Below are 19,915 nucleotides of genomic sequence, written 5' to 3'. Positions count from 1 at the left end.
TTTAAAAATTATGAATATCATTTTTAAAATAATTTTGTAAAAGTATAACAAGTATTTTATTATCAAGTACTTAAATACAATTCTAAAGACTAAAATTGTACACATTCATAAAATGGTAAACATTATTGTTGTATTCTAATTAAATTTTAAGAATGTAGAAAGAGAGGGAGAAATAAAAGTGATGATATTGTGTATAGTATTTATTTATGGGCATTAAAAAAGCAAATCCAATGTTACAATATTCAAACACTTCTGAACTTCACTTTTGGTCTTGTTCAGAAGGCTCAACTCCCCTCTTTTATTGCCGAGTCCAATTACATCGTTTACTATGACTTATTTCTCTCTCTCTCTTTCTCTCTCTCTCTCTCTTTCATTCCATTGAAATTGATGGGCAGAGGGTGTGGACTCTCCATTGATTCAGATCCAATTGGGAGCTTCATCCTTCACAGCCCAACAGTTCTCAACTCTTTTCCTGAAGACAACAACAACAACAAGTGGAAAGCTGGTCCCAACAACAACATGGATGGCACAGTTAGCAGAAAGAGGTCTCCATCATCCACTCCCAACACCACCATCCCCTTCCAAGTCAACCTTAGCTCTCCTCCACCCTCTCATGACATTGATGAAATGGACTTCTTCTCTCCCAACACCAACAAACACCACACCCTTCCCTCTTCATCCACCTCTGCACCTCCTTCACTTCACCACCTTCACCACCATCATCATCATGACCCCACTTCTTCTATCTTGGAATTGAAAGTAAACGTGAGTGCTAGTGTTACAATACCCTTTATCCTACAGACATGTTTCTTTCATTCCTTTCATTCATTAATCATTATTACTATCACACATGTGTGTATGTATGTATGTATTTTATATGTTATGCATGATCTTGATGTGCTTATCAATCTTTAATTCTTTTATTAGACTGGTCTGAATCTTCTTACCACCAACACTAGCAGTGATCAATCCATGGTGGACGATGATATGTCACCTAATTCAGAAGGTAAAAGAGCTAAGAGTGAGGTAAATAACATTCATTACATGTAACGCCAAATTCAGTTCTTTCTTTTCTTTTTGTTTCTCTTATAATTTCTTTGTGTATTCTTGGGCTATGTTTTTTTTTTATCTCTGGCATCTGATTTTTCAGGTGGGTAGTCTGAGAGCTGAGATTGAGCGAATGAGAGTGGAGAATCAACAGCTGAGGAACATGCTTGATCAGATTGAGGCCAATTACAATTCCCTTCGGATGCAACTGATGAGTCTGATGCAAGAGCAGAAGGGGCAAGAACGGGGTGAAGAACAAGAAGACCAAATGTTAGAAGAGAAGAAACAAACTGGGAATGGTGGAGGCTTGGTACCAAGGCAATTTATGGATCTTGGGTTGGCTACTAATGCTGACACTGATGAACCCTCGCTCTCTTCTTCTGTGGGAAGAAGTCACGACCGGTCAAAGTCACCGGCAAAGAACGTAGAGGTTGCATCCAAGGACTTTGGCCCAAGGAAGAATGGGAATGGTAGTGATGAAGGACTTGTGTTTGATCAAGACAAGAAGGAACTTGGTAGGGGAATTGAAAGAGAGGGTAGTCCCTCGGATCAAGCCTTGGCTGTTAACAATGTTCCTAAGTTCAGTCCTCCTAGAAATGTTGATCAAGCTGAGGCCACTATGAGGAAGGCAAGAGTTTCTGTTAGAGCTCGATCAGAAGCACCTATGGTATGTCCTAGAGTACTTCTTCAATTTGATGTGCCTTTATTTTATTTTATTTCACTTTATACAAAATTGCTTATTGTTTCAGATCACTGATGGGTGTCAATGGAGAAAGTATGGGCAGAAGATGGCCAAAGGAAACCCATGTCCTCGAGCATATTATAGATGTACCATGGCTGCAGGTTGCCCAGTGAGAAAACAGGTATGTCATGTCTATTCTCAAGCTCGCAAATTTAGTTGCATAACTCATATCTTTGTACTAAAAATTGTGATGAGTTTGAGCTTAATTTGAAAAGAGTGACAAATGTTAAGTATGCAATAAAATTGAATTATGGCTCATGTGAGGTATGTTAAAGTTAGCAGATGGTTTACACGTTGGTAAACATCTGAGGCATATATATGTATTAACAGGTGCAAAGGTGTGCTGAAGACCGAACAATACTTATTACAACATATGAAGGGAATCACAACCACCCTTTGCCTCCAGCAGCTATGGCAATGGCACAAACCACTTCCTCAGCTGCAAGAATGCTGCTTTCAGGATCAATGTCAAGTGCTGATGGACTACTGAACACAAACTTCCTCTCAAGGTCACTCTTTCCTTGCTCTTCTTCAAGCATGGCAACAATCTCAGCATCAGCTCCATTCCCAACTGTTACATTGGACTTGACTCAGTCTCCAAACCCATTACAGTTCGCAAAGCCACTCCAAATCCCCATCACTGGTGTCCCTCAGAACTATGCCAATTCACCAGGCTCATTACTGCCTCATATATTTGGTCACGTAATGTGTAATCAATCAAAGTTTTCTGGCCTTCAAATGTCTCATGATGCGGACCCTTCCCAATTGGGTAATCACTCTCAACTATCAACACCACAACTTGCTGACACAGTCGGTGCCTTTGCAGCTGATCCTAACCTCACTGCAGCTTTGGCTGCAGCTATCACTTCCGTTATTGGGGTTGCACAGCCAAACAACAGTACCAGTACTAATAATAATGCCAACACAACTACCAACACCACCAATGCCAATATTACGTCAAGCAACAATAATAGCAATGGAAAGCAATAAAATTCCAATTTCACATGGAACTAGTTAATAGTTATAGTTCAGATATTACTCTTTCATATTTTTTCCCCCTTCAATATTTCTAGATTAATTTGATTTTTTTTTCCACGTTAATTGGGCTCAAAGTTTAAATTGAGCTGATTACGTCTTTATTTTTATTTACATTTGTTGGAGTCATCAGGATATTATTACAGACATTTAGTTGATATTCTTTGTTATGTGTAAGTGATACGCTCAAAGTTGTATGCCCAAACAAAGCAAATCTCAATGGATTGAAAATAATTTTTTTTATATATAAGAAAGCAGATTAGCTCCCCAATTTATTTTTTCTGTACGGATAGGGAAAATGAAAAGGTTGTTTTCTCTTGTGTCTTTTAATGATGATGTTGATGTCCTTCGTTTCTTTTTTGATGGTTATGAAAGAAGCTAAATCCTGAAGGGAAAAGAACAAGCAAGAGGATAAAAGAAGAGAGATAGGAGTTGTTTTGTGTACCAAATGGCAGAAGCTAGGAGGGAAGGAAAAAGAAGTCAAGAAAACCGTCTGAGAGTGGTTGAAAGAGGATGTCATTCCTTGGACACGTAAAGAAGAAATTAAGATTATAAGAGACAGGGAGACATTTTCAAGTTGTCTTTTGCCATTTATAACCCACATGGCAGGTAGCTTATTAGACCAAATGGATATGATCTCTATCTCCATTTTACTTTCTTTATTCAATGCTTATTTTAGTGGAAATAAAATAATGGAGAAAAAAGTTTCAAAATTGCAATTCAAAAAAAAGAGAGGAAAATTTAAGCTTTTAATTATTTTTCTTCAATTGAATATAAAAAGTATGTCATTATATGTATTTTTTTTTATTTATTCTTTTTCAGTTCTAAACAAAGCATCAGTCTTTGTTTGGATTAGTAGAATAGAGTAACATTACATTCAATTGTTTGAATTATTTGAAATAAAATAAAATTTGACGAAATAGGTTTTTGTTATTTTTTATTGAATTTTAAAGTTTGAGATGAAATTGATTGTTTATTTAGTTTGTCAAAAAAAATATTTAAACAATAAAATTTTAATTTTAATTTTTTTATTTCATTATACTTCATTTTATCTTATTTAATTCCATTCACTATTTCTACTGCAAAAAATTTTCCATTGAAATATTAGGTCAGTTTGAGAAAACATTATTTGTTTTTATTTCCTTTTTTTACTAGTAATTATAAATATGTACCCTATTTTTTATTTACTTTTTATTTTAAAAAATTTGTATAACAGAAAAAAAATAATGTTTTAATAATGTTTCGATCAAATGTTTAAAATAAAAAATAGATTATAAACACGATAGTCTTTTTGTAATTATTTATTAAAACAAAAGAATAAATTATACTTTTCTTAATTTCTTGAAAGTTGCTTAATTGTATCGCTCTTTTTTATTTTAAAAATTTCACTCTCTTTCCCTTTAAGACTAATTTTAACATGAAAGAGTCTAATATTGATGGTCAACAATTATAAATGAATCCCCTGCTTATATTTTTATTTTATCATCAATTTCTAAAGTCAGAAAAAACTAATTTTGAACTTCAATATTATCGATTTTCAGATTTTAGTAGATGATATAACGTTTTGAATACTCATTATCAGTTTTAAAACTTCAATCAATCTTTATATTATATTTTAAGTCTCAAAATCAATAATAAAAATTAAAACTAATTGTCGATCATACTACGAGTCGTAACAAAATAAATGATACTAAAATATTCTTTTTATAAACATAAATTAAATTATAGCAAATAAATCTTAAGGAAAGTGAGTCTAATTTTTAAAATAAAAAATTATGTAATTTAAACACAGAACAAGAAAAGTTAGGAATGTAATTTATTCAATATAAAATAGAAACATGATACTTCCTCAATCTAAACATAATAATAATTCATCAATAAAGTCAGGTACAGATAGTAGATAATTGAATTTTTTAAACATATAAATAGAGTTTAATTCTTTATCATATATTCATATATATATATATATATATATATATATATATATATATATATATATATAGGACTTTATTTAAAAAGCTATGTTTATTATGCACATCAAAAGAAACTAAACACAATTCGTTTTATTGGTGGCGAAATTCTTTTTATTTTTTCTTTTAAAATCAGAAAATGAAGCAAAAATCGTACAGTAATCTTTAATCGGTCCTTACCTAGAAAGATAAACAAATGTCAGCTTAATTCTTATCATCAAACCTTATGTTGGCGGCGAATGCATGCGAATATGAGACACACTGATTCCACAAAATCTTTCGATGACTTGTCTAGTTGTGCAAGTATAATCAGTACTCTTCAGGTTTCGCCAGTGACAGTAACTTCAAAATTTCATGAATTGTTTTTCCCATAATAGAACACAATTCGTCGAAGGATTTTTAGTTTGAGAAATTAGATGTATGTACCTTATTTTTATACAATAATTTGTACCAAAGGTATATATATATATATATATATACTTGATTTCAATGCGTTGTTGTAACAAAGGCCGAACCTAATAGACAAACTGAACAGTAGTAAAGGAAAAGGGTGCCTGAATTTCATGCATATAGGTAGCTTTTTGAGTCCAATTTGTAACTGGTATGTTAGCACTTGTGAGGGAAAGTTTTGATGGGTTGGTAGTGAATTGTGGGCTTCATCATTTTATTGTTGCATGCCTTCGCTGCCAATTTGAAAGCTGAAGCAAGTAATAGGTTATGATTCTTGAATAGTCAGGCTAATTGACTATTCCCGTGCTTCTGACTCGTATGTTACTCAGCAAGAAAAGTAGGAATCATATTGCTCTTCAAAATTTTGAGTAATTATGAACAAAGATTATAATTCTCTGCTGCACGAGCCCTCCATGATCGTCCAATAAAATGATTTTTCACGCTAACTGCATGAAAATTTGTTTTTTGTTTGATCAAATAATGAATTGATCCATTGGGTGTGTGTGAACTTGGAATTGGATTATATTGATGCTATTACCCTTCCATGATAGCATTTGCATGTTCTAAATTTTCTAATCCCGTTTCCTTACATGGTAAATGCATTTTAGACATTTTATATTCGCATTTATAGATCAGATTATTCTAAGTATTGACTTTTGTGGAGCACCAAACACTTTGGTGCTTAGATTCTTTTAATATTTGACTGACTTTTGTACAACAAAAATAATAGTACTTTAATTATAGATTACAATCTTAGTTTGTTCAAGTAAAAAATCATCTCACACTGGTGGCTATTTTGCTGATAAAAATACAAACAAAATTATGTAATAATAAATGTATAAAATAAGTAATTTGAGATGGTAACTTAAATACTTTTTATGTTAAAAGTTGAATTATTTTGTTAAATTCCCTTCAAATTTGAAACTTTTATAAATATATATATATAGTTTTTTGAAATGAATGTAATTTTACGATTTTAAGCTCTTTTTGATCTATTTTGTAGTTGGAATCACAAGAGAAACATCACTTAAGGTTGAAGAAGATTAGAAAAAGTTAGAAGAGGAATAATTGAAGCATGAAGTTGCAAAAAAATCAGCTTCTAGAGGTTTCTGGTTGTAGCGAGACACACTCGCTGCAGCGAGAAAAACTATTGTGAAAATGGTGATTATGTACTCTTCTCGCTACAGCGAGAATGACTCGCTATAACGAGATACTTTTGGATAGTTGTAGTGAGAATCCTAGCTGCAACGAAAAGCAAACATAATGACTTAATTTCTATTTTCGTTTCTCGCTACAGCGAGAGACTGTAGCTGTAGCGAGAAAAGTCTGACCAGACCAATATAAAAAGTAACATTTATGTTTTACTCCTTTTGTATCTCCATTTTTGTTCCAAAACGATTTTCAAAGGTCCAAAACGGCGCAAGGCAAAAAAAGAGAGTAGGAATACTTAATTTTTTTATGTTTTACTCCCTTTGTATCTCCATTTTTGTTGATATGGTTGTCATGAGTAACTAAATCTTATATGGGATTGAATGTAAATTTTCAAACCTAATGTATTCTCAGTAATCTATATAAATATAATTGTTTCTTCTTCATTTCTAATGATTTGGTGATCTCAATTCGTTTTAATGGTTGAATCTAGTTATTTGACGGTTTTTGGAGTTCAGATCTGAGTTGTGTTTGGAAAGATATTATTTAGATATAGATCTGATTGAGATTACTCAATAACTAGTTGTTCTAGGAATAGATTTCAAGTTATTGATTGCTTTTAAATTATGATTTTAATGTTATATAGTTTATTAATTATTTGAGAAATCAACATTTAAGAAATTATCTTAGAAATATATTTTCAAGGAATTGAAATGTATGACTTTCATGTTTTGCATCAAATTCATTGGAAGTGATTGCTATATTTATCATTGAATTACTAGTATATAGAGGGGAAGATAGATGAAATTCAATCTCAGCTTTTTAACTTAAATTTTACCATTTTTACTTTAGTGCTTTACATTTAGTTTGTTGTTTAATATTTCATGAAAATTATTCACTAATTCTATTATATATAAGTTCAATTAATTTGTATTCTATTAATTAATACATTTGAATTGCTCTTTAAGAACCATATTCTGATACTCTACCGGTTATTACTTGTAACAGACTCGGTATACTTACCGTGTTTGAAGGAAAAGATCCAACATACAACCAAAAAACAATTAAACAAATTGAATGCATTATCTTTAACAAAGAAAAAAAAACATTATGCGGTATATATTTGATTTCTTTTTAATAAAGTTTAACGTTCAAATTTTATAAATGAAAAAAAAAATTTGTTGAGGGAGTTAGTCCTAGTATAACGTAAATGTTCTCTTTTAGAAGACGACTGTAATAAAAATTTTAAAAAAAATGTTACATGCTTAATTTGGTTATAACAATTTAAAAAAGACCGTTAAAATAATTTACTTTTTCATATTGTAAATATTTTCTGTTCGATTGTTTTCAATAAAAAAAATATATTTTCAAACATATGCTGCATTTATTATTTCAATCCCTGACTACTGATTAATTTTTTTATCGGTACAATTGGGACATTAATTACTCAATATTGATGCATGAGTTTTAATTTAATTTAATTATGTTATGCAATAAGAAAAACATGTTAGCTAATAAATATTTTAAAGAAAGTTGTTAAGAAATTTTTAAAAACTAATTTAATATGTGAATTTTTAAAACTTGTCATGTTATTATTATGAAAAAAAATAAAGAAATTTGGGCACACTTGTTAATATTCACATATATTTTATAATCCTTCAGGTCCTTTCGAAAGGTATTTTATATGTTATGCAGCTAGTCTTCTTTTTTTTCCCTTTAAAATTTATGCACTAAACTACCTAAAAATGCCCTGAATCAGCCACGTGATATGCGCTTTGATTTTAATAATGAATATTTTAACTGTATATATTTAGTACTTATCTTGACCCACAGCAAGTGTTGTGAATTTTTTCTAGGAATTAAAATAAAAGAAAAATGTATGAAGCTCAAATCTTAAAATATAAGGATTTTTATGTAGAAACTAATAGGAAAAGAGTATAAAAAAAGGGATGAAATTTATTATTTAATCTTAAAATAATAAAATAGGGGGCCCAGTTTCAGTTTTCTCAGGACTGTTCTCTATTGCTTCTAAGATTTGAGCCTAAGTTGGGCCCATTTAGTGACTGAACCCACAAGGCCGCAATAGAATGCTAACGCTTAAATGAGGCATAAAATTGACATTAGAAAATGATGCATAAAGATTGACAAAAAAAAGCTGAGGCATAAGCATCCAAATAAAACATGAAAGAATTTAAAGTCAGCTTAAAATGAGGCAACCAGCATAACACCCTTTGGCACAAAAAGACCAAGACCAAGAACATGAACACAAATGAAAGCAAGAACAAGATTAGGACCAAGACCTGCCAAGAACCCAAGAACAAGAACATGACCAAGACCAAGATCAAGAATATGAAGACAAATGAAAGCAAGAGCAAAAACACAAATAAGAGCAAGAACAAGATTAGGACTAAGACCTACCAAGAACCCAAGAACAAGAACACAACTAACAAACCAAGGCCAAGAACAAGATAATTTTTGTAATATATTAAGATCAATTTTAAGAATTTACTAGTATTAAGTCTTGGCATACCAAGAATTTACTGGTATGTTAATATTTTGAGATAATTAAACAAATTTTTGGTGGCAGCCAAATTTGATGTCATTGTGGGGTTAGGATTTCAAGACATATATGTGCAAAATGCCGCTCCTGTCTGGTGGTAAGTCGATGAATGCTTGCTGTTATGTGATGGAGAATTTCAGTTTGAAGCATACCAGATCAAATTTCCAATTATCATATTCAACAACTCAATCATAACACCCTTATCATCTAAAGTAATTATTCTTTATTTTTCATATTTCTCTCTAAATTGAAAAAAAAATTGCCCTGTTTGTGATATGTGCTCCATCAACATCTTCTACACAACCATTATTTTCCTTTTGCTTACAAGGGGGAGCACACATATGTTCCAATTACCCACAAAGGCTATTGGCTGGTAATTATCCATAATGAATCACTGATAAACCTTTGCAACAAATAACATGCTATACAAAATGTTTTTGTGTTCCTCTAACTATTTTCACATCCAAATGCAGTTTGACATGGGAAACGTCCAAATTGATGGTGAAACAACTGGTATCTATGACTATATGAATATGAACACAGTTAATAATATTTATGAAAGGGGGACCTTTCTATTTCTACTGTAGTTTGACATTTTTGAGAGGGGAAACCATTCAATGTTATTGGTCCAGTCTTAATTATTATTGATAAATCGTAGTATACTTTCTCTAATTTGAACGTTTTGAAATATTACAAAGTTGACCTCAAAGTTAAAACTGTTTGCATTCTATTGCTTTTGATTTAGAGTCTGTAATTTCTAAGGAATCAAAACTAAACTTAATGAGAAAGCTATAAAAGATTCCGAAGTTTTAGGTATTAAATTTTAATCAACAGTCTAACTGTTGTCTTGTGACACTAACCCAATGTCACAGAGAACATTTATTAAGAAGGATTATATTATATCATATCATATGAAGTAGATTTCAAGCATTTATCTAAGGTCAATTTTTCTAGTTGATGTATTTAACCTTCATGTTGTTAAGGTTTAACAAAAAAGTTTTTGGGTTTAATTCTTTCATATATGTAAGTAATATGATGTTAATATAAACAGATACGTGAGAAGAGGGAAGTGTTAACAAACATGTTAATATAAGTTCCATTTTTTGATAAAAGGAATAGAGAACAGAGAGGAAGCAATGAAGGCATGGTTAGTATTTGTACCCATTTGAATAATTTCACTTTACTTTGTGAGAAAGAGAGTGAAAGAATTAGAAGTTAGAAGGAATTTAAGGTGCATAGACATTGAGGAAGGGACAAAAGGAAGAACTTTAGCATTGGTATGGATATTTGTTTAATAGCCGCACTTGGCACCACCATACCATAACGGAACGTCAAAGCAAACATGAAACGTCATTCTATTCTTCTACTACACATTTTTATTTGTCGGCTAACAAGTTCATCATTGGATATGAGCAAAGTAGCATACCTTTTTCCCTTTTATGAGTCTCACAAACAAAGCAACAATTTTCAAACTTCAAATCAAAACAATGCCATTATCTATCTTTCTTTTTATTTTTCTTTTTTGTCAAAGCTTTTTTAATTAGAGTTAGGTGATGACCAATTTAAATAACAAGGAGATTGGATTTTTTTAAATATTTTTTTGGATTTGAGAAGTTTCTGTCTCTTAATTAGTGTTTGCTACAGAGATCATATTTTTGAAAAAGTGATATCAGAATTATTTTTTCATCTTTTATTTAAACTATTTCTGAGAATGTTAATTTATGAATAAATAAAATTAAAAAAATTTCACCACAATTGATAGTAAAGTTACTAAACTTTCCCATAATAATTAACTAAAAAAATAGTATTACTAAGAAATTTGAATAATAATAATAATAATAATAAGTCAGATTTATACATATATATTCAACTTTTTATTTTATTGAAAAAAAATTTCACTGAACTAACTGCTATCTTAAATGATTTTAATACTCAACTCTCTACTAAAATTAATTAGGGTTCAAAGTATTTTTAAAATATCGAAAGTTTTAATATTTATTTAATTTAGTTTTTTCTTAAGAAATAGTTATGTTTTAATAGTTTTATATAAAAAAAAACCTAAAAAATAATTGTTTATTAAAAAAAAGCATTTTCAAACAATCATCTAAACTAAACAAAAAGTGATCTCCCAAATTAATCCTTAAAATCATACGGGTGCTTGAATTATTGACTTCACAAAAATTATTCATTTTAATCTATTCTTATATATAAATATATATTTTCTATTTTATTATTATTTTGTGTTAAAAATCAACCAAGTAAATGGAATTTTATAGTTATTTGAAAAAATTAAAGACTAAAATGTTTGATTTGTACAATTTTAAATACGAATTTAAGAATTTATTTAATTAATGAGTTAACATATTAAAAATAATAATTTTCTTGTCGCTTATTATTTTTTATTGAGTTAATTGTAACTTTAAATGTGATTGGATTCAATATGTTTGTTCAGACTGTTTGATTAGCTACTTTCCGTTTTAAATAATTATTATTTTAAAAGAGTCAATTTATTTTGATTTTTTTCTTTTTTTTAAAAAAAGAAAACATTCAGCGTTTTTAGTTTTGTTGTTTGAATAGTTTACAAGATAGAATGAGAAAAAATAATAAAAATTTATTAAAATATATCTAAATTTAAAATAATGAATAATTTGTAACTCTCATATTGATCATAAACAGTAACTATTTTGAACATAAATAAAAAGGAGTATTCAGAGAATACCTGATTGGCGTTGCACCAAACACATGGACCGTTGGTGTCCTCATATATAAAACGTGCTTTTTATTCTCGTAATTCACACGTGTTCCCCCTACGTGTTCAGAAGGGCCCCACCACCTTGTTCTTTTCCCATAATACCCCAAAAAAGAAAACAGAAAATAGGACCACGTGACTTACGTATGGTCGAAGCATCCTTTCTCAATAACACCATTCTACCTTCCCACTTACGTCATTGCCATCCCATTTTTAGTTAATTAATTGTGTTTTTCATAAAATAAAAGTTGAAATTTCTTATTTTTAATTTTGATTCATTCAACTCTAAAATTTTATATTCATCATCATTCGATCGTCTGTTAGTGTTACATTATCGAGGACAAAAATTAACCATCAAAATAGAATTTGGGATTAAAAAATGTTAAAAAGTGTAAATAGTGAAATTAAGAAAGTTGCACTGTTCCAACTAACTGATGTAATATGACAGAAATGGAGAAGATGGGTAATTGTAGAGAATAGAATTGGCTTCTATGCGTTTGCTTGCTGCGTAAATAAGTAACAGATAACTGTGCATCCCCACACCATAGCTACTCCCACCTCCTTATTTTCTATGATTTGCACTTTCAACCTCTAAGCACTTTTTAAGTACCCTTTAGCTTCTATTTCACACCACCAAACCATGTCACCAAATCCCCTCATTTTTAATTAATTATGTGCTTTCATGTTAATCTATTTAATTACAGTTTATTAATCTATTTTTCACATTCTGATTTCTACAAGTTAGAGTCAACGTTTATTTAACATAATAGTATTTATTGAAACTCTAATTTAAATTTTGATCTAACAATTTCATGTGCTCAGTGGTACTAAGTTAAAAATATTAATAAAGTTTTTTTTTTATTAAGTAAACTTCATTGTAATTTAATTAAATGGCATGAGCTTCATTATTTTAATAAATAACTCCAACATAAATATTATTTAAAATAATATATTAATAAATATATTAGCATCTCTCATAATAGATTTGGTGAAATTAGAAGAGGGTTAATGATCTGTCAATCCATCACCCGCCTTGCAATGATTTTAGATTGTTTCTGAAATGACACTTTTTGACCACAATTGATTAGTAAAGCGAAATCAGAGAGCATTGATCCAATTGTCTGGTGCCAAATGATTGTTCTAGTTTAAAACTGAAAAAGAAAAAATGAAAATGAAGGTGCTTAGAGGGTAAAGAAAACTGAAAAGGAAAAAGTGAGTGTACTTCATTTTACACTTTGTGTCACTGAGAAATTATGATGATTGCTTTACTTGGGAGATAATAACCAACCATTATAAGGGTTGTATTTGGATTAACAAAACAATATCAGAATTGGGGTTCTAGAAGCAAGCGTGGAGTAAAGTGACAATTGGTACTTTTGGGTTCAATTTTCTGGGTACTGGCGATAAAGCTTGATAAAGTTTTCAACAACTTATGGGATTGAAGTACGTTGCACTTTTTCATGAACACATTATCATGACAAATAATTGAAATGGAAATGCTGTTAATTTCACAAATACAAGGGAGTGGTTACTTTACATTCAAATTGGCCAATCCAAATTCTTCCAGTATTCAATGAGTTTCATATGGGTTCAACCCCTTTCCCTTTTCAAAGCTGCAAAATATCCATTCCTCACACCAAAAATATCATCCAAATCCAACTGATACTGCACTTTTGGTGCACTTTTTACCAATCACATTACATCACAGTGTTGCGAAGCTTCTTAATTAAAGACTTGCAATTTAGGACAATAAAAAATAAAATATTCACAGAGATCAATTTATTCGCATACAGGGTCAATCTTTGATTTAATATTAATTTGTGATTTATGGTGTGAAGATTAATTGTAACTCTAATTAATTCCATCATAACAAGATGCTATTTTTGCTAGTTTTACATCAAACATGGCAAAACGATGGATCTTACTATCTAATTTTGACTTTTAACAAAACTATTGCACGTTTTGACCAGTACTTTTATTGGCCCTATGGAATTGAAATTTGTGGATTTTATATGTTGACAAATAGAACAGCTTCCATAAAAAAAAGATACTAAACTTGAACCACATTGGTGGTTGAACCCACCCCATGTTAATATTTTCAAAGTGCAGCGAAGTATGATACAAAACAAGGAATCCCCTCTTAATTGCCCCTATTATCTACCTAACTCGGACTCTTAATCTCTCTACTCCTTCCCTTACACCAAACTAAATCCAAATCCAAATATTAATTCAGACAGTGCACTCAAAGACTTATTCATGCTAAAACCTTGTCCACGTGTCAATCATTAAGTTATCACAGCTAAAATATGATAGCCACATAAATTGTGCCACGTCAATAAACTCCCGTTGAAGGAACACTCACCTCAATTGAGAGAAAGAAAAAAAGTTTCAACCAATTAAGTAAACCAACCAATAAAACAAACCCAAGAAACTCAAACTCAAAGTGAGTCCATATTTATTATATAAAGGCTGCAGTTACAAACAAAGACTCTGCACTCTCTCTGCAGCAGAGCCTTTAACACAGAAACATGGAGTGGACAAGAGGCACCATCATAGGACATGGGTCGTCAGCCACCGTGTACATCGCCACCTCCTCCCACTCCTCCACCGTCTCTGCAGTCAAATCGGCGGAACTATCACTTTCACACTCAGAACAGCTGCAGAGAGAACAGAGGATTCTGTCTTCTCTGTTTTCTCCCCACATAGTTAGCTACAAAGGCTGTAGCATCACAAAGGAAAACAGAACTCTCTGGTTCAACCTCTTCATGGAGTACATGCCCTTTGGAAATCTCTCTCAGGTGACTCGCCGGCACGGTGGCCGGCTCGATGAGCCGGCGATTGCACACTACACACAACAAGTCCTGCAGGGGATGGAGTACTTGCATGAAAATGGTATTGTGCATTGTGACATTAAGGGTAGTAACATATTGGTTGGTGAAGGTAGAGTTAAAATTGGAGACTTTGGATGTGCCAAGTTTGTGAATGAATCTCCGGCGATGATCGGCGGCACGCCGATGTTCATGGCGCCGGAGGTGGCGCGTGGGGAAGAACAGGGGTACCCCGCTGATGTTTGGGCACTTGGGTGCACAGTGGTTGAAATGGCCACTGGGTTTGCACCATGGCCTAATGTGGAAGACCCTGTTACAGTTCTTTACCATGTTGCATATTCTGATGAGGTGCCTGAGATTCCTAGTTTTCTGTCTGAACAAGCAAAGGATTTCTTGGGGAAGTGTTTTAGGAGGAATCCTAAGGAGAGATGGAGTTGTAGTGAATTGTTGAGGCATCCATTTCTTTTGGAATTCTGTTCCAATGGTAAGAAAATTCAAGAATCTAATAATTCAAGTTCACCAACAAGTATTCTTGAGCAGGGCTTTTGGAATTTTCTTGAAGAGGCAGAGTACCTCTCTGGCAATTTGGTTCAAAAAAGTACTGAGAATTCTGCTGCTGGTAGGATCAGAAGACTAGCTGTGTTTTCAGGGGATCCAATTTGGATATGGGATGATGAGAATTGGATCACAACTAGAGGCAATGATGCAGTGGCTTCAACTAGTGATGGGTTAGATTTGGATGCTAATGGTAGAATTAGTGGTATTTTTTGTGCGAATTATAAAAGTAGGGATGTTAATAGTGTAGGTTATAGTCTCAATTTTGAGAGAGGCATTACTGAGATGCTTCTCCCTTCAACGTTGGATTTTTTATAATTAAATTAATTGAGAACCTTTTATTTTCTCAACGTGGCATTAGATGTCAATGTTGCAGTTAATATCTTATGCCCTTTCTTGGCCACAAGCCTAACTCGATTTATGTTTGGTGGGCATGTTTGGTTTAATTGCCTAAAGCCCTTGTAAAATTGAATTTTTTTTTTTCATTTGGTGAAATAGGTGAATTGAAAAAAAAAAAAAAAACCTGAAAAATAGAATATGCATGGCATGGCAGGCCCCAGGTGTTTACTTCAGTTTTAAACTCCCAACCTCTTTCTTCTGTTCTTTATTTGTGTTGGTTGAATGGAAATGAGGCTTAGGGAACCAAGGTTAGTGCAACATCTCTAAACAGTCTCTCTCTCTCTCTCTCTCTCTCTCTCGGTGTGGATGGCTATGCCATCTATTTTGCCTACTATTTATCTGTCCAGTGTATTGGTAGGCCCAGAAATAAAATTCCAAAACTCTCCAATTAGTTAGAAGGTAAATCTACTGATGAAATTCTTCTCTCTTGTACCGAACCCGTATGATAAAACAGGTGGCAGTTTTAAAAGCAAAGCGAATATGCGACAAATGCTACGTTAGGTGAATGTGGGTTAATGTCAAATCCATAAATACCAATACATCATCATAAATACAAATGAAACACAGAGCAGTTGAAATACTCTGGAGTCGTGAAATTTGGTCAACCCCCGCTAGGTTGATTAATCTTGTATGAATATTCTGAGCTTAGTCACCAAAATATAAACAAAACTTAAAAATCTTCTATGGTTAGAGATTAGATACAGTAGTGGCGCCTCCCCAAAATTGTAGAGTAACTTTCGTCTATCAAGGGACTAGCTTCTTTCAAAATTTAATTCATTAGTTTATTAACAAAGTTGCATTCTTGTCAATGCCCCATCCACAATTTACCCCTAAAGATAACATTATTTTGATACCTCCTTCCGAAGCATCTATGCTACTTAGGCCTCAAGATTTGAGAATCATAATTTTACTTTGGTGGTTGTTCTTTTAAGCCCATCCGGACAAATCATCCCAAGTTTAATTATTTTCTAAATTCGCTTTAGTATTGGTTCTCATATATTCCACTACGGATAATTTGATGTGGATGTGGGAATTGTAGTTCTAGGTGTCTGATATGACTAGTTGGTCGAAGACGCAATAGAAAAAGTAAGAGAAAGGAGAACAACTTCGATTAGCTTGTAGAAAGAAGTGGGGGAAGAACAGTTAGAATCTGATTTAACTAAGGTCGAACATTGTAGGATTGTAGCTATAAAAAAAATACGTACCCAGTCAATATCAGTAAATAGTCTATTTTAAAAAATCTATGTTGAAGTCTCATATATAATAGTTTACATAATTAAAATCTAATAGTGTGACGGTAATTCATTGAATTGGGTTGGCTTTCGAAGGGCTAGCTGATTTATGAATATGTAAATAACAGACCAAGATCTTGACAAAGAAAAACACCAAGATGAGGTCAAATTTTGGTTCCAATTAGGCCCAATTATTACCTATTTGACCTGACAGAAACAGATAGTTTGGTCTAAACATAAAAAATACAGTTGTCACTTGTATACAAAACTACCTTTCACAATTTTTATTTGCGAATAAGGGTTAGTGTTAAGAACAGTGTTAAGTATTGATATCAGAGACAATAAAAATGAGTTATGGTAACAATAAACAACTATATAACATATTTTCAATAAAAATCTTAAAGCCTTTTATTTGTTTTTGTTATACTACTCTTAGGTTAAAATATATATTTAATCTCTACAACTGACACTAATTTATGCATTAATTTTTGTATTAAAAAAACCGATAAATGAGTAGTGACAAAAACTAAAAAAAACTAAAATATAAATGACAAAAACAAACAAAAAAAACTTATAATTTATGGTGTTATAGTGACAAAAACTAAAAAAATATGTTGAAATATTCCTATAGGAACAAAAATATAAATTTTTTGATACAAGGATCGGTTGATAAATAAGCAGAGCCAACATGTACTTTAATCTTACTTTTATTTGATCTTAAATAAGGAAAGTTAAGAAAAGTTAAGAGACATGAAGAGGAGGAACAGATGCGCTGCTATATTTACTATTTATTATAGATCACCTACATCACTGTTTTCTGTCAGGAGCTAACGGAATGGAACTACACAAACTAGCTAGTTGATGCAAGATCGTGTTTATCATCTCTTATTCTTGGGACCTCTCCCATTATTTAATGATGATACCCCTTTTCGTCTTTCTATTTCATCCATTAGTTTGATTGGTTATTGTACATCTAGCATGAACACATTTATGTCCAAAGTTCACTGCATAAGGCGTAAGTGACTATGAATATAATCTTAAATTCATATTAAAGCTATATAAGCCCATTCTTTGAATGGGTTCCATTCTATAACCTCGTTTATCTGGTCCATGGCGCAATGCCCCATCCCCGTGCAAAAACAGAAACAGAAGCACACCAATTACAATTGAAGTTGAAACCCGATTTCTATGCTTCACCCAGGTTAAGTTACATCCAAGTACCCCAACGGTTCCTCTAGATAATCCTACGATAAAAGCTTCTCAAAATTCATCCAATCTGCAACTTGGTAGTTGGTTCATTTAAATAATTTCTAACCTCAACATTAGATTAATTAATTTCAAGTGAGAGATTCAAGAGGAAAAAAATCCATCGGATATTTTATTTATTTAATTACATATATAAAAGGATAACTTCATTATTAAAAAAAAATTGTATATACAAAATCAGTCTATACGGTAACAACATCAAACATTTAATAATATAATAACTCATCAGGTTTTTATCTTATCCTATCACATGCTCCAAACATGGCCTAATAATATTCGTAAATATATCTAACCCACTCAATCTGCGTAACATCTCTCTCCTCTTTATACACGTAAAAGTATATCCAACACTGACCCAATTCTCTTATGCAAACACCCATGACTAATTGATTTGCTAGATATTTGAACCATCACATACTCTTTTTGTCATCAAAATGGGAAGAGCTGTGATCAATACCCTTCAATTGACTCCGAAGATTCTGATTGTCTGTCAAGAGGCGATCATATTCCATAAGGAACCCTTCAGATTGCTTCCTGAGAGCCTCCACCTCAGCTTCCAAGGCCTTGGCCGTGCTTGCTTTCACCTCACACTCGGATTCAAGTTCCTTAATTTTGGGCTTCAACGTGGCAATTTCTTCCATCAATGCCTTGTTGTGCTCCGCTGCACTCCCACTTTTACCATCCCCGAAAATTCGACTCTGTTTCTTAGCAGCCTCCATGGCCTTCCTCAGTAACCGAAGCTCTCTGATGTAATGGTGCAATCTATCTATCATCAGAGACAGGAACAGCAAAAACCCTGCCCATATCACGTGTCAAAAATCAAACTCCACAACTAATACTAACATTACATCAAAAAATAGAAACAACTAACTCACAATGCTCCTGAACCACATTCACAACTATTTTCTTTTGTTTCTTAAATCAATTTGCGTAGTCCCCACAAGCCACGAGTCGAATAATAGTGAGTTACGTCAAAATATTTTACACAAATAATAAATTTTTATTTTTAAAAAAAACATTATTTTTGAATGTTTAAACTCGGAGGATAATAATATCGTTTGGATAAATAAGAAAAAGATTACTTCCTGAAAATAATTTTTAACTTAAAGCCTAAAGAGATATTTATTCTTTTTTCTTTTTACTAATAATTAAAAAAAATGACAATAGGTTATATGACGAATTCTAGCTAGCTCTAGGGTATCAGTCACCATGAATTAAAATTTCATATATATAGATAGAAAGCATTGCACAGTTAGAGAGCAATGCATTATACCATTATGCATAAAAATAGAAAAGAGAGGGAAAGAGGAATACCCAAAAGAGAAGCTTCGAGGACGTGCTTGGACATGAGGACTTGATCGGTAGGGTTGACAGCGGCAACTTCGAGGGTGCGACGCTGGATCTTGTAGATGCTGTAGAGGGAGGAAGCGAGGACAAGTAGGAACGTGGCGACGATGGTTTTGACAACGACGGGGCCCCGACCACGCTTGACTCGATCCAAGGTGATGATGACAAGCTTTCTGGCGGGTGTCTTGAACAGAAAGGTGATGACGACGAACATTTGGGCGAAAATGGCGGTATAGAGAAGCTGCAACATGGTTAATTATGGGAAGGGAAGAACCCTAGAATTGAATTGGGAATGAAGAAGGAGGAGGGGGTGGAGTGTTGTTAATAAGTATTGAGATTGGAGCGCGTGGGTTGTGTGTGCGTGCGTGTCGGCCACAAGTCGGAGAGTCGACATGATGCAGGTAGAGAGGTAGATGTTGGGTATGGGAATGGGATGAATGGGAATTCCTATGGGTATGGGTACAAGCGTCAATTCCTTCGTTTTCCTCCCTCTTCTCTCTTTATTTCCTAACGGTCAACTCTTCCAACGCCCATCTCCCTCTTCCCATTCTCCAATCATTTATTTCAACCAAATCTTAAAGTATAC

General features: G+C 32.5%; 3 protein-coding genes across 3 annotated transcripts; 2 read left to right on the top strand and 1 right to left on the bottom strand.

The window, feature by feature from the left end:
* Positions 1–234: 234 nt before the first annotated feature.
* On the top strand, positions 235–3,068 carry LOC113855250 (probable WRKY transcription factor 31). Its single transcript, XM_027486808.1, has 5 exons — positions 235–765; positions 928–1,026; positions 1,151–1,714; positions 1,797–1,910; positions 2,120–3,068. Exons 1-5 carry the CDS (start codon positions 388–390, stop codon positions 2,777–2,779), a joined length of 1,815 nt encoding a protein of 604 aa, XP_027342609.1. The 5' UTR covers positions 235–387; the 3' UTR covers positions 2,780–3,068.
* Positions 3,069–14,230: 11,162 nt separating this feature from the next.
* LOC113856610 (mitogen-activated protein kinase kinase kinase 18-like) lies at positions 14,231–15,403 on the top strand. Its single transcript, XM_027488510.1, has one exon. It carries the CDS (start codon positions 14,231–14,233, stop codon positions 15,401–15,403), a length of 1,173 nt encoding a protein of 390 aa, XP_027344311.1.
* A 2,701-nt stretch (positions 15,404–18,104) lies between these two features.
* Positions 18,105–19,689, bottom strand: LOC113856126 (B-cell receptor-associated protein 31-like). The gene is made up of 2 exons (XM_027487807.1): positions 19,297–19,689; positions 18,105–18,778 (listed from the first exon to the last, which is right to left on the bottom strand). The coding sequence occupies exons 1-2, from the start codon at positions 19,577–19,579 to the stop codon at positions 18,393–18,395; spliced, it is 669 nt and encodes a 222-aa protein (XP_027343608.1). The 5' UTR covers positions 19,580–19,689; the 3' UTR covers positions 18,105–18,392.
* Positions 19,690–19,915: the final 226 nt, after the last annotated feature.

The sequence above is a fragment of the Abrus precatorius genome, unplaced genomic scaffold (assembly GCF_003935025.1).
Source record: "Abrus precatorius isolate BTA unplaced genomic scaffold, Abrus_2018 Scaffold11, whole genome shotgun sequence".
In the NCBI taxonomy this organism is placed as follows: domain Eukaryota; kingdom Viridiplantae; phylum Streptophyta; class Magnoliopsida; order Fabales; family Fabaceae; genus Abrus; species Abrus precatorius.
The sequence above is the reverse complement of the archived record's forward strand: the minus strand, read 5'-3'. Positions and strand labels throughout refer to the sequence as shown.